Genomic DNA, 13,131 nt, shown 5'->3' on the forward strand with positions numbered 1-13,131 from the left:
GCAGCAGAGACACCCCCCACACGCTGCAGGCCTTGGATGTGAGTAATGTCCCAGAGGGGAATCCTGGTCCTCTTTGGGATGCAGGGACAGATGCAGGGGGATGCTGGACACATGCCAGACCCCACCACGGATGGGTTCCCCCAACTGGTCCCCCCATAGAGCCAGGAGGGCAGGGCAAGGGGCACCCCTCAGGGGACACGCCCATAATGAAGTCTCCTCGGCTGCGTTGGCTGGGGCAGGAGACGCCCAGCCCCAACAGATCTATACGTGCTGCATTAGGGGCCTCCGGGGCAGTGTAGGGTTACCCGGCACAGGGACGGGGAGGCGCTGGGGCGGGGGAACACAGGTCAGGTTCCCCCCGGCACGCGGCTGGCGCCGACGCTTTTGGTTTACAAACATTTTGCAGATGGGTCAATGGGCTGTTTTCAAACCCCTCCCCATGCTGTGTCCCTCAGGGATGGGGTGCTGGGGGTCCCCAGGCTGGTGGGAGGAGACAGGAAGGATGTCAGGAACCTCCTTCCATCTGCTGTGGCAAGCATAGGGAAAGGGTGGGATTTGGGCACGTTTTTGGCAAGGAGCAGTGAAGCATCTCAGCCACTCTTCCGTCCAGTTCCAGCCCAAAGGAGGCCTGAGGCCAGGGTGAGGGCAGAAACCCTCCCTCCCTCTCCACCTACCCCACAGCAGGCTGCTAATATTTTATTTAAAATATCTTTAGGAAGCGGAGGACCGTGATGTATCGGATATATTGAGAAAATGCTAATGTGTAATAGCGTGTGTCAGGGGCCTCGTTCATCACCCCGCGCCGCCTTCTGGGGGATCCATATCTAATTAACAGTAATGAATGAGGGAGCCCATCTAATGACAGCCCGCCAGTTTGTTATGGAAATGAGGCAATCCCATTAGGCAAAACACTTAATTAAACAAACTGCTCGGAGTGTAGGCCAGTGCAGGATGGGCACAGGCCCTTTAGGGACAAGGGGGCCCTGGTACCCATCCCTCCACATGCCAGGCTGGGGGCTTAGAGGCTGCTGCAGCCTCCAGAACTGGGTGCCCGGTCAACTCCAGTAGCAGGGGGCTGGGGAAGCTGAGAGGGGTCCCAGCTGGGGAGGGGGCAGCAGGGCAGTTCACATCCCCCTCTCATCTCTCTCCTTCGATGGGCTCAGAGGCAGCAGAGGCCAAACACAGATTTCCAATCAAATGTGTGTACTTGGCTCCTGCTCTATTGACACTGAAGCAAGAAGGGCTCAAGGTTAATTCCTTATCAATACCCTATTGTCAGCTCATCCATCACTCCACGGGGGCAGGGGCTGCCCAAGCTCTCCCTACCCCAGCCCACATAGGTTTGGGAAGATGACCAAAGGATGCTGTGCCCACCTCTGCCTATCCCAGCCATGCCCACGTAGCCTGTCTCTGATGATGCTGGGGTGCACTTGCAGCCCTGTGAGGATGCAGAAATGAGAAGATGGGGGGTCAAGTTCAAAGGGAAGGGGATGGAGGGATGCCCATGCCCTAGGCTGGGTGAAGGAGCTGTGTGGGTGTGCATTAGGAGACAGATTGGGTGGTGGCTGTGGGCCCCCCGTTTGTGTTGTCCTGTTTCTTATTGCATCCTAAACCCCTAGCCCTGTATGCTGGGGTGTCCTGCCAGCCTTTTCAGAAGAGCAGCACTAAGCTCAGCTCCTTTCCCAGGGCTTAGGGACTGCAGGGAACCCAGGAGAGCTCCAGAGTCCTGATACATGGAGCTCCCAGAAGCTGGGCCATGGTCTGCTTGATCACACTATTACACAGATTCACTTAAAAAACAGAAACTGCCTTCCCTGGGTGATGGAGAGGAAAGTGCTGTGACCTGGTCTGCTGAGGTGAGAAGGGCAGGAAAGCTACTCCTGCTGTTAGCCTTTTGGTTTTAACAACCAGTTAAAGCTGAGGAATGGGATCTAGTACAAATTCCAGAGGCAGGCAGCCCTAAGGAGAGATGCTGTTCTGTATTAAGTCAAAATGTCTAGTTGTCATTGGAGTAGTTAGTTCTTGCTGGTCTTTTTCCTTACCCCAAGAGGAGACCTTTTGCAGGAGAAGCTCCCAGGCTCTCAGAAGCGCTGGGCTGAGCCGTGCTGTTGGGGTCCCTGCTGGGATCTGCTCAGCTGTGTCCTGCACTAGCGATCTCTCCATGCGGGAAAGAGGCGTCCTGCTGCCATCTCGTGGAACTGTTTCCTCCTGGCACGGGGCTCCCGCGGGTCTGCACAGGGCAGTGGAGAACAGCCTCCCTCCTTCACTTTTTGGGATGCAGCTGTTGGATTGCTTGGTTCCAGCCTGTCCATTCCCACTTTTCCTCCATGTATATGCCTGCAGCATCCCAAAATGCAGCCCACACACCTTTAAAACATCTTTATGAGGTGTGGGCACAGGTCAGACTCCACCCAGGAGCCTAATCTGAATTACTCATGCTGCAAGATGTTCCCCCAGCTGCAAACCCCTGGCTGGCTGGATCCTGCCCCTGGAGTGCCCAGTTCCCCACCACAGCCTCCCCCAGTGCTGCAGGGAGCTCTGGCTGCACAGACACCCTCCTAGCCCTTGTCAAGAGCACCCTCCCGCCTGGCCACATGGGCCATCCTGACCACTAAGTGGCTTTTCTTGTTTTTCAAAACCATCCTGTAGCATCACCACTGCCTGGGGAGAGAAGGCATCACAGGGGAGCAAGCCAGGAGTCAGTTCCCTCACAGGAAACACTCAAGTGGATTTTGTTACTGAGGGAAAGCTAATTTTGCTTTACCACAACAGTGGCAGACAGCTGTGAGCATCCTCCTCTCCCACCACTGTTGGTGTTCCATCCACACTATTTCACAGTCTGCACATAGGGCTGGACTGCAGGAAAACAAGCTCTGGGCCACATCCTGCTCCCTTCCCTCAAGGCAAGCCCAGGGACGCTGCATTTTTTCCTCCCAATGAACAGATCTGTAGTGCCCCTCCTTCCCACAGCTCATCTCAGAGATTTACCTGGATTTGCCAAGATATCACAACCTTTGGGCTTTCAGTGTTCAGGCTGAAGCTCTTTAGGAACACCGGCTGCGCCAAACCGTGACAGTTTAGCAAGGATTAAGGGTCTGAGGCTGGGTTTTTGTAAATCCAGTAGTGCCTGGATCAGTTCTCAACCATGTGCCTTCAGGCTCCAAGTTATTAACCTTCTGTTTCAAATAAGCCACAGGAATACAGAGGGCAGGAGAGTGGGGGCACACACAGTACAGCAAAGCAGAGGCCAGCATATCACACAGTGCTCACAATCGGAATTAAAACTTGCTGGGACTCAGAAACAAAACTGAGTTTGTTTTTTTTATCATCTGGCTTGCCCAAGATCATCCTGCTCTCAGAGAGGTGTGTACACAACTCACCTCCGAATTTCAAGTCATTTTTGCAGCAGTGGAAACGCCTGTGAGCACATTCCTGTTTGCAAAGCTCAGGATACTCTGACTCCAGAGCTCCAGCCCTGGGCTGAGCTGGACTGAGCTGGTGAAGTGGGAATACCATGGTGGGGAGGTAAAAGTGAGGAAAGGAGGGTGCAGCTGACATGTGAGCATCTTTCCAGAAGAAATTTCACTGTCCTGTCAGGCAGGGGCAGAGGGTTTAGCTCCAGATCCTGCCAGCCATATTCTGCAACAGCCCGAGTCCTTAAACAGGAGCAGCAATAAACAGGAACAGCAGATTCCCAGGAACAACTGTATTAATTCAGAGGTGGATATTATGGAGTGTTTAACTGTTCTGTAAATACTGAACCTGTAGAAAACAGCATGAGGGCAAGTGCTGGTTAAATAGCCTTTATCACCTCTGTTCCCCAAGAGTGTTCACAGTGCCACAAACAGGCTGGATGCTGAGAAACCCCAGCCCAGATCTCTGAAAAGGCAAATGAACACATCATAGCTCAGGAGTTACAGCACTGACAGCACAAACCAGCACAAACCTTTAAAAAGCTGGGAGATCTCTGATGGGCTTTCTGGAGATAGAGAACTATGCCTGGACTTTACAGGTCCAAACCCTAGAAACAAGAATTTCTCAATGAAAAGGGAAAGGCTGAAGGCTCTTACCCAGGGTAGCCCTCACACCCCATTGTCACAGTGGGAGCTGGAACTGGGATCACACCTACAGAAGACTGGATCCCAGAAACAACGGGGAGACAGTTTTCACTTTCAAAAAAACAAAGACTACCAAGGTCAGCAGGCCCTTTTCAGTTAATTCTCACTTATCCCATATACAGCCCAACCCTCCCCCTAAAACCATGCCCATCAGGGGGTTATTCTGCTGTAAAGGAGCCTTGTCACAATAGTCTGCTACAAACAGTGTGTGGTCACCATTGCCACTCATCCTGTGCTTTCATTTCTATGAGGTGTTACAGTTCTTGTTTTAAACTTCCAAATTATTTTAGTGTTTCCCAAGGACCTTCCCCTCTGGGTTTCAATCCAGAACAGCAAGACTTTTGTAATCGTGGATGACAGCATCCCAAGGGTGGGCAAGATCAGCACAGCCACCCACTAGCAGAACCTTTTGCAAAACTCCTCCTGCTCTTTAAGTCCTACCACTCTAGGGCAGCTCCTTGTTCAAGCAGGCCCATGTCACAGTCCTCCAGAGCTTCTTCCTGGGAATTTAAAGTTGGCTAAACCTGTTCACCATTTTATTAATTAACTTGTTGTGCTGTGACACCATAAACATATCAGCAGGCAGTCCTGTGTCTTTATCCCCACTTCTCCCCCAAATAAACAATAAAACCTATAAATAAAAAAATGGATGAAGTACAGTGCAATGAGCTACTTTTTCACTAGGTGGAAGGAATTAATTTCTTGTACACATTGCATTGACTGCAAAGACTGATCATCTGAAGAGAACATTATGGACAAAAACATCCTATTTCATGGTCATTTGTAGGCTGAAGGTGATTTAAGAAATAGCCAGTATAAAGCATAGCTCCAAAAGAGAGTTCCATTTTCTTCTGCAATTCCACCTTTCTGTTTCTGGGGTCTGGCACAGCTGTAATCCAAAAGTTTCCCTGAATATCCAGATGCAAAATATAGGCTGCTCAAAGACATACAATAACAAATAAGTAGCTCTCCAAGAAAGCAAAACTACTCAGTAGAACACACAAAAGACTGGAAGGAAGAGAAACAAAACACTAGACACATTCAAAAATGTTAATTTAAACCTCTGGGTTGAAGAACACAAAAGTTATCACAAACATTTGAGCTCCCACCAAATATCAGAGAGGTTTGACTGTTTTATCTCAGCTACTTAATGGAACCAGGTGGTAGTCTGGTACCTTTTCCTGGTCTTACACTTGGTTTCAGAGCCTGATCTCCAGCAAGGAGAATACAACAAGAGCTGGAATGCACTGAGAAAAGCAAAAAGACCTGCAGACTTGACTCTGCTCACTGCAAGGTAAAAGAAATGGCAGAGAGAAAAAAAAAAAAAACAACAACAGACACAGGAGAGCTGTATTGTAAAATTAGTACAAGCAACAGAACATGCACACTGGACATCAGGGACAAGGAGACAACATGGAAAGCAGAGAACAAGAAGAGACAGGAAGAAACAAATCATACTCAGTGTGAGATTCTGGTCTGTGACAACTTGGTAAAGCACATCAACATGAACCATGACAGGATTTCACCTTCAGGACTTTAAATTAATCCATATCTACTTTCTGCTCTAACGTGGCTGGTCCAAAGGCCAGGTCTGTAGGCGTTAGGGGAAAATAAAACAAACCAAACAAGAAGCCTCTACTTTCCTGGCTTCAAAGACACAAAAGCAAAGGGGCTGACATTTCCCCCAGGAGCTGAGCAAGCAGAGGCAAACACTGAAGGTCATTACAGCTCTAAGGAGGTGAGCCCCCGACACAGTCAGACAGGAACGTGGTGCAGAGGCTGCGGTAGTAGGTGGGGTACAGCCGCATGTGGCTGACGTGAGGCGAGTCTGAGAAGTCCACAGCTTTGACAGGGACCCCGAGCTGCTGCCGGGCATCGGCCATGAGCTGCACCTCGCTGGCCTGGATGATGAGGTCGGCCTGGGAGTAGAGGTAGAGCTCGGGCCAGCGCGAGGGCGCTGCCAGCAGGGCGTCGTAGTGGCTCTGGTGGAGGAAGCGCGTCAGCGGGTACAGCAGCATCCGCAGCACCACGGCCGCGCTGGCAAACGTGAGCAGCAGCAAATACCTGAGCAGCACGTTCATGGAGGCCAGGACAGTGGCCAGGGCACGAAGGCCTCCTTGCAAGTTTCTTCTGCCAGGGGCGCTGTCGAAAATGGTGCCGGCTACTCTGAGGTTCTTAAAGGACTTGTGGGTGTGCAGCGCCTCGATGATGTAACGGTACAGCATGGCACCACCATTGCTGAAAACATGGAAAAGAACCGGTCTGTCTTCAATGCTGTGGTCAAAGAGCAGCTCCAGGAGGTGCCTGGCTGGGGTCTGCAGGGATCTGATGCCAAAGGTCTCAGAGAAGAATACCATCCTCCATGGAGCCGTGTAACGGATGACCGTGCACCCCTAAGAACAACAGAAAGAGACCCCACACACATTTAAGCTGTGCTCCAAATTACAGACAGTAGGCAAGCAGCAGTACAAAGAACATGAAAATTTGGGACAGGTTTCCAACAGGAACCGCAGGGCCAGAAGAAAGTCTTTAGTGTCAGCAGCAAGGCACTGACACGAATACAGATTACATTAATCATAATAGCACACAGCATTATGAAAAGGCCTCTGCCACTGGCTTTGGTCACTGAGATGATCATCACTGAGATGCTTCCAAATCTTGTGCTAATTGGCAAAACCCCTGGGGACGCTGCCACCCATTTTTATGAGTGTTAATCCTCACCCAGGAGAAGAAAACCATCTCCCTGATTTACAGGCCTTCAGTATCAGGCATTTTGGTAAGAGGAGCCTGCTCTTGTACTCATCCAGCTCATCACACTGAAGCAAATATATGAAAAAAGAGGAATTTTCTCCTCTCCTTGGGTGCTCTTGTTTGCAGCTGTGACTAAGACTCACCACCAACCAACACCAACATGATTTTTGTAGACCTTCCTGAAACACTTCAGCTGTGCAAAGAAAGAGCTCTGGCTCAAGGACTCAGAACTCCTGAGTAACTTCAAGCTTAAGTCCTTACATTTAGGTATGGATTTGGAAACAGGATCTTGGAGGAGTTTCAAAATAGAGCAGATAGAACTTCATTTATAAATGCTTTAGACCTGAGCTCACTGACATTACATACTGACAAGCACAAAGCAAAGTCACCAAAACAAATCCCCCCAGAGCTCCCTGAACAGTGAACGAGAAAGAAGAGGATACCAAGTTCTCAAATCAAAGCCTTCTCTACCATCTTGCCATGGTTACAGCCACTTCCTCTTAGTGAGCTAAGAAAACCCCTCATCTCCTTTCCCATTTCTGTGATCTTTCTGAGAGAAAAGTATTTTCCAAGAAGTAGTCATGCTGCCTGTAATGTGCTCCTCATCCGCTCAGCAGCATCTTAAAGCCGCTTAACAACTAATTCTTCATTAGATCAAGCCAATTAATGACTCTTGCACTGGATTACACATTAACAATAGACTTGTTAATGTACAAACTTTACCACCTATAGTTAGAACAGATTTGGATAAATACAAGATTCCTTGTATGCTGACCAAGGAAAAAAAAATCTAATGTTTCACTAGGTTCCCATGCTACAAGCAGGGGTCATTCCAGTAAAATACAGTATTAGAAAGGAAAATATCATAACTTAGGAACAGACAGTAGGACAGATCTCTCTAGTTCAAACACAAGGAATTCCGAGTGAGCAGCTATGACTATCACATGATGCCTGTTTAATAGACAGGATAAAATTAATTTGGCTTACAACATTTAGATGAATCATTTTCACAGGAAGGAAGAGCCAAAGTCACGACAGATCCTGATGCATTCTATCAGTTCCCACCTTTATTGGCAGACACCTGTCCTTCAAACCAGGACACCACCCCAGCCTTGACATGTCTGTGCTGGGGCCTAACAACGGGCAGTAAACACAGAATTTTTCCCTGCATGTTTACCTGTTTGGAAAACTAACACAGTTCACATCATTCCTGAACAATCTCACTTTAAAAGCCTTCAGATACTTCAGTGAGTCACACAGCAGCTGAAAGTTTCTCCAGGGAAGTATTTCTGTCTTGGCTGCACACACAAAGCTGGCATCAGCAGCTGTTAGATAACACTGCCTGGGCTGTGACAGACAAGGATCTTCCAATGACGGGAGAACTCTCACTCACTCCCCATGAGTGAGACAGACAGGCTTCAGAGAGACTTTACCAACATGCAAAAATAAGGCAGTTTCACAGTATGACAGTCATGAAAAATACAGACAGGCTACTCACCTTCTGGCTGTAGATTGCACTGTATTTGGCCAGGTATTTGTCCTGGCAGCCGGCCCAGCCTAGGAGGATGACCACAGGCTGGCCCTCGGCAGGCTCTGTCTGTGCACTGCCTTCTGAAACAAATCACAGTGTTACAGCAACTGCCGCCAGCCTACCCGAGCCAGAACTTACAGCAGCCTTTAGTTAGGCGGTTAGTTTAGCTGGGGAGTAAAGTTTAAAGGCAATGCTGAAGCAAGTATAAGCTTGACTTCTCGGTCAGCTACGAGAATTGCCTCACGCCAGTTTCACTGCGTGGGCGTGCTCTGCAGCACAGCACAGCATAGCACGGCATAGTATAGTACAGCACAGCACGGCACGGCACAGCTTCAGCCCCGCAGCTCCCACCGCTCTCCAGCGACGCAAAGCCAGCACCGAACCGGTCCCGATCCCTGCGGGGGCCGAGACCGCCCCTCCCCGCGAGACAGCAGCAGCTGCTGCCACTTCCAGGGGGAAAGGGAAGCGTCCTGCCCTGTCCTCCAGGGACCGCCAGACACCTGCTAGAGCACCGCTGCCCCACAGCTCCTCCTCCCATCCCCAGCCCGCTCCCCCTTCTCCGCCCGCAGAGCCCCCCAGTCCCCGCTGTCGCTGGCGCCCCCGGTCCCGCTCGCTCCGCACCGGGTGCCGGTCCCGGCTGCAGCTCCACCACGGCCTCCTTCCGCCCAAGGGTGCCCATGGCCGCGCTCCGCGCACCGCCCGCCGCTTCCACCCCCCCGGAAGCTCCGCCCACCTCCCTCCCCGCAGCCAATGGGAAAGAAAAGCGTCCGCCCCGTCCCATCATCCGCCCCGCCTCCCACTTCCTTAGCAACGCGCCCTTAGCACCGGGCCAGCGCCCCGCCCGCTGAGCACCCATTGGGCAGAGGGATGAGGTCGGGCAGCGATTGGTTCAGCCGCGCGTCAGTCATTCCGCGGGGTAACCGCCCCCTCGGGGCAGGGGCGCGGCAGGGAGGGGCTGAGGCGGGCGGGGCCGCAGGGCCGGGATGAGGGAATTGTAGGGCCTGGAGCGGACTGTGGGGTGTAAGGGAGCACAGGGCCTGTGGTTGGGCTGGACCAGGCTGTGGGATGGCGGTCTGGGGCAGGGAGTGCTGAGGTCGCAGTGGATCGGACGGGCCGGGGGCTGGGATGGATGCAGGGGGCAGTGCAGGGCCTGGCAGGCGGTGAGGCAGTGCAAGGGTGGGTTTGGGGCTGTGGCTGCCTTGGCAGTGGGGCTGGGAGGCAGGTGAGAGAGGGGCCGGCGGGACGAGGGGCTGGGCATGTTGGGGTACACTGAGGAAGGTGCGCTGTGCATGGGAGGACTCGAGGTGTGCCAGGAAAGAGTGAAACCTGCCAGGGAAACAAGCCCTAGGTTCTGCCTGGGGCTGGGCACAACCTTGATGTTGCAAGACTCAAAGATAACACCAAATCACTGCCACTCTGTCATTCCATGAGTCCAAGGCTATCATTCCCTGGCACCTCACACTCGCTCTGAGGCTGAAGCAGCACCAGTCTGCCTTTTGATCTTAATCTGATGACTAAGCAGTACTCTGGATGTAAAGAACTGCTGAATTGCTAGAGCCAGTTCTTAAATCACTGGGTTTTTTTCTTGGCAGGAATAAAGCCCTGCCCTGACCCAGCCTTGTTTTGATTATTAGGTCCAGTGGACTGGGTGGCAGCCCAGCACTGTTGACAGCAGAGTTTGAAGCCAACGACCAGGAGTTGCTGATGCTAGCTAGCACTGACAAACAATTCAGGCAAGTCGTTTAACTTCCCTGTGTCTGTATGTTCCCATATGTAAAATGGTCATAATAAAAATATTAATGTGCATTTTCAGGGTACTTTGCAATGCTGGCTTAAAGACTCCTATGTCAGTAAATGCTGTTATTACAGCAGCCAGAGACAGACACCACTGTGTCCTCTGAAGCCATGTCATCATTGTATCAAACTTTTTTTTTTTTTTTTTTTTTTTTTGCCATTGTTTCATAGGCAAGCACTTTGTATCGCAAAAATCCTCACGTCCAGAGGCTGGTGCTGGTATTTCTGAGTAGTGGGGGGGGCGGAAGGGGGGGAAGTTGCTGCAGCTTTATAATAAAAATGGGAGAGCAGTACACCACTAGCATCTCAAACATAAATATGGAAACGTTAATTTAGAATCAATTTTGGGATGTTTCAGACTGTAAAGTTCTTTTAACTAGATCTCTGTTGAGGACAGAGGAGCACTTTATGGGACTGTAAATTTCATGCAAACAGTCTCTGTGAAATACAGATTCCCCCTACACACGAGCTGTTCTCTCAATATCAATCATATGCCTTGTAAGTAATGTTTCACAAATATTCTGTAAATCACAGGAAAATGCTTGCAATAATGTGAAATATGACTTTCACTTGACTGTTTCAGCAGAGGCCCCTAACAGGCCATTCTCCTGTCAGCACTAACATTTGTTATGGCTAATAACATTTTCAATCACAACTATTTTGGGAAAATGGATTTATTTTAAACCTGCTTCCCTGCAAAGGAGGTCCTGAAAACGTCCTGCCAAGGACACAGATGCCTTACAGATCACAGACCGTTAATTCCCAAATGAAATTTCATCTCAATTCTCAAGCACTGTTTCTTAGCCAGCTTTTTGAAGACTTTACTTGTTTGTTTTTAGTCACTGAGATACATGTTCAGGTCTTAGTCATTGTTTTCAGTGTGGTTCAGATAATAGGAGTAGAAAGTTACTTTTTAGTAGCTACCTTGGAGAAACTTTGTAACTGATTTGAAATTTTGCTCCAGATACTAGGAGAAAGGGCTTAAGAACTTTGAATATAGGAGATTGGTAATCTTGATGATTTGTATTACATTGAAAAAATCTTCTTATTCTAAAACACAAAAATTTTATGCCATTTAAACTCTTTTTTCAATAAACCACACTTAAATAAAACCTCAAATGGTGCTTCTGTTGGATAGTAAGTCCAGGAAGTGTATTAAACAAGGTGTGAATTCCTTTCTTATCCTTAGGCATGTTGATACAGATTGGTGGAGGACAGGACATCTGTGTTAATGCCACTGTTTGTGACCTTATCCCTCTTTCCTGGTGTTTTTACTGCAAGGCTCCTTGAGACTGGTCAGTGTCCTCCAGCCAAAGGGTTGCCCAGCTGTGGGATTGCCACACCAAGGGAGAGCTTAGTCCCTGACATTCCATCTCCCTTACTAAGTGCACCTTCACTTTTGTCAAGCTGCACGAGGGGATATCATACTGAGCCAAAAGTGTGCCAAAGACACTTGGAAAAATGTAGACTTCTTTATACTTAATATATATACTTAATACCTGTGTGAAGAAATAGAAGGAATTGCAGACAAAGGATGTTTCTGGAGCTACTGTTTTCTTGCTCATAGCTCTTATCATTTTAGCTTTTCTTAGATTGTTTAAAAACATGCCAGGAAAATTAGATAGGGAAAAAACGGAGCAAATGTCTGTCATGCTAAAGGGTGCCAAAGCACTTTTCCACAGCCAAGGCCAGGCACATGTTCCTGGGGTGGATGTGGGCCCAGTCCAAATGGCTGTTGTTGCAGCATGTGAGTGAGGGCTGTGCTGCTGTGCTAACAGGCATTTATAGCCCCCTTGACCCTGTCACCCCCCATAAATCCATACCTATTTCTGCTCTCATTTCACTCTATTTATTCCCTGGCAGGTCAGATATGAGATGCAGTGTTCATATCATGAGGCTAGTGAGAAACAGGGCTGGGGTAATGGGTAACATCAAAATGACTTTATTAGCAGAGCAGAAAAGAGAGCTCCTGTGGTGAAACCACCTGCCCAGGAAAATAATCTCTGTCACAGATTCATTGTGCAGCTTCAGACATATCAGGAGCTCTCCTTTTGCTAATTTTCCTATCTATGAAATAAGAGAAAATTATTTTAACATAATAAAGATTAAATAGTTACCAAGTGCTTAAATATTATTTGCCATAGATTTTAAATGTGATTCTAGTGGTAATTCATTAGTCTTTCTTCACAGACCTCTTTAAACTTCTTTCTCATTTTTCTCTAGGCAGAAGAGATCATGACACCTGTCAAAGAGCAGGAAGACATTAGCCATCATAGTTTTCTTGCAGGACTGGGATAGTGCCCAAAAAGCTGCTCAAAGTTGCATGCTAAACAGCTTCATTAAAAGCAAGGCAGAACCAGAGCTGGAGCTGGAGTTCCCAGGGAGCCAGCTGGTTTCTGGCTTACCTAACAGTGTGACTCAGGATGATGCATCTATTTCCTTGGACATCTGGAGGTGCTGTGTGGTACTGAGATGGAAAGAATGGCCAAGTTCTCTACAGAAAATTTGTTTAAAGAATAAGCTTTTGCAGGGAGACATCCACATCCAGCCACATTCTGCAGGTTTAATAAACAACCTGGCTATCAAAAGATGGAACTGAAGGGAAAGCATGTAACCCGTCTCTCAGGAATCTAGAATTAGTGGTTTTTCTCACATTTGGATGAGTGTGCTGCCTCTGCCTGACTGTAAGAGGACAGTCCATGCTCTTCTGCAGAGACAGTATCCAGTCCAGACCTCTACCCACTGCAGTGAGAGGGGAGGTAATGGCTCCCAGGAACATGGCATGCTGGCAGAGGAAGATGGGCTCCAAGGCAAGTGACATTTCTGGCCTTGTTCCCCTTATTCTTTCAGCCACAGATACCTTACTGAATTTCTGGAGATTGGGGATGTCTTGATCCCTCTGGAAATACTGGGGCTGAACCACCTGAATGAAGAGGA

General features: G+C 49.1%; 2 protein-coding genes across 3 annotated transcripts in view; one reads left to right on the forward strand and one right to left on the reverse strand.

Moving 5' to 3' along the window:
* Nucleotides 1-13,131, forward strand: part of RPS8 (ribosomal protein S8) — a 301,449-nt gene that overhangs the window by 256,953 nt on the left and 31,365 nt on the right. The gene's annotated exons all lie outside the window — the stretch shown is intronic.
* On the reverse strand, nt 4,638-9,192 carry TMEM53 (transmembrane protein 53). 2 transcript variants are annotated; one of them, XM_056497121.1, is made up of 3 exons: nt 9,022-9,192; nt 8,368-8,477; nt 4,638-6,511 (listed from the first exon to the last, which is right to left on the reverse strand). In XM_056497121.1, the coding sequence occupies exons 1-3, from the start codon at nt 9,182-9,184 to the stop codon at nt 5,849-5,851; spliced, it is 936 nt and encodes a 311-aa protein (XP_056353096.1). In that variant the 5' UTR covers nt 9,185-9,192; the 3' UTR covers nt 4,638-5,848. The 2 variants fall into 2 exon arrangements, with proteins under 2 accessions (XP_056353096.1, XP_056353095.1); XM_056497120.1 differs by having other exon boundaries at nt 8,368-8,480; nt 9,022-9,184.

The sequence above is a fragment of the Oenanthe melanoleuca genome, chromosome 8 (genome assembly GCF_029582105.1).
Source record: "Oenanthe melanoleuca isolate GR-GAL-2019-014 chromosome 8, OMel1.0, whole genome shotgun sequence".
Taxonomy (NCBI): Eukaryota; Metazoa; Chordata; class Aves; order Passeriformes; family Muscicapidae; genus Oenanthe; species Oenanthe melanoleuca.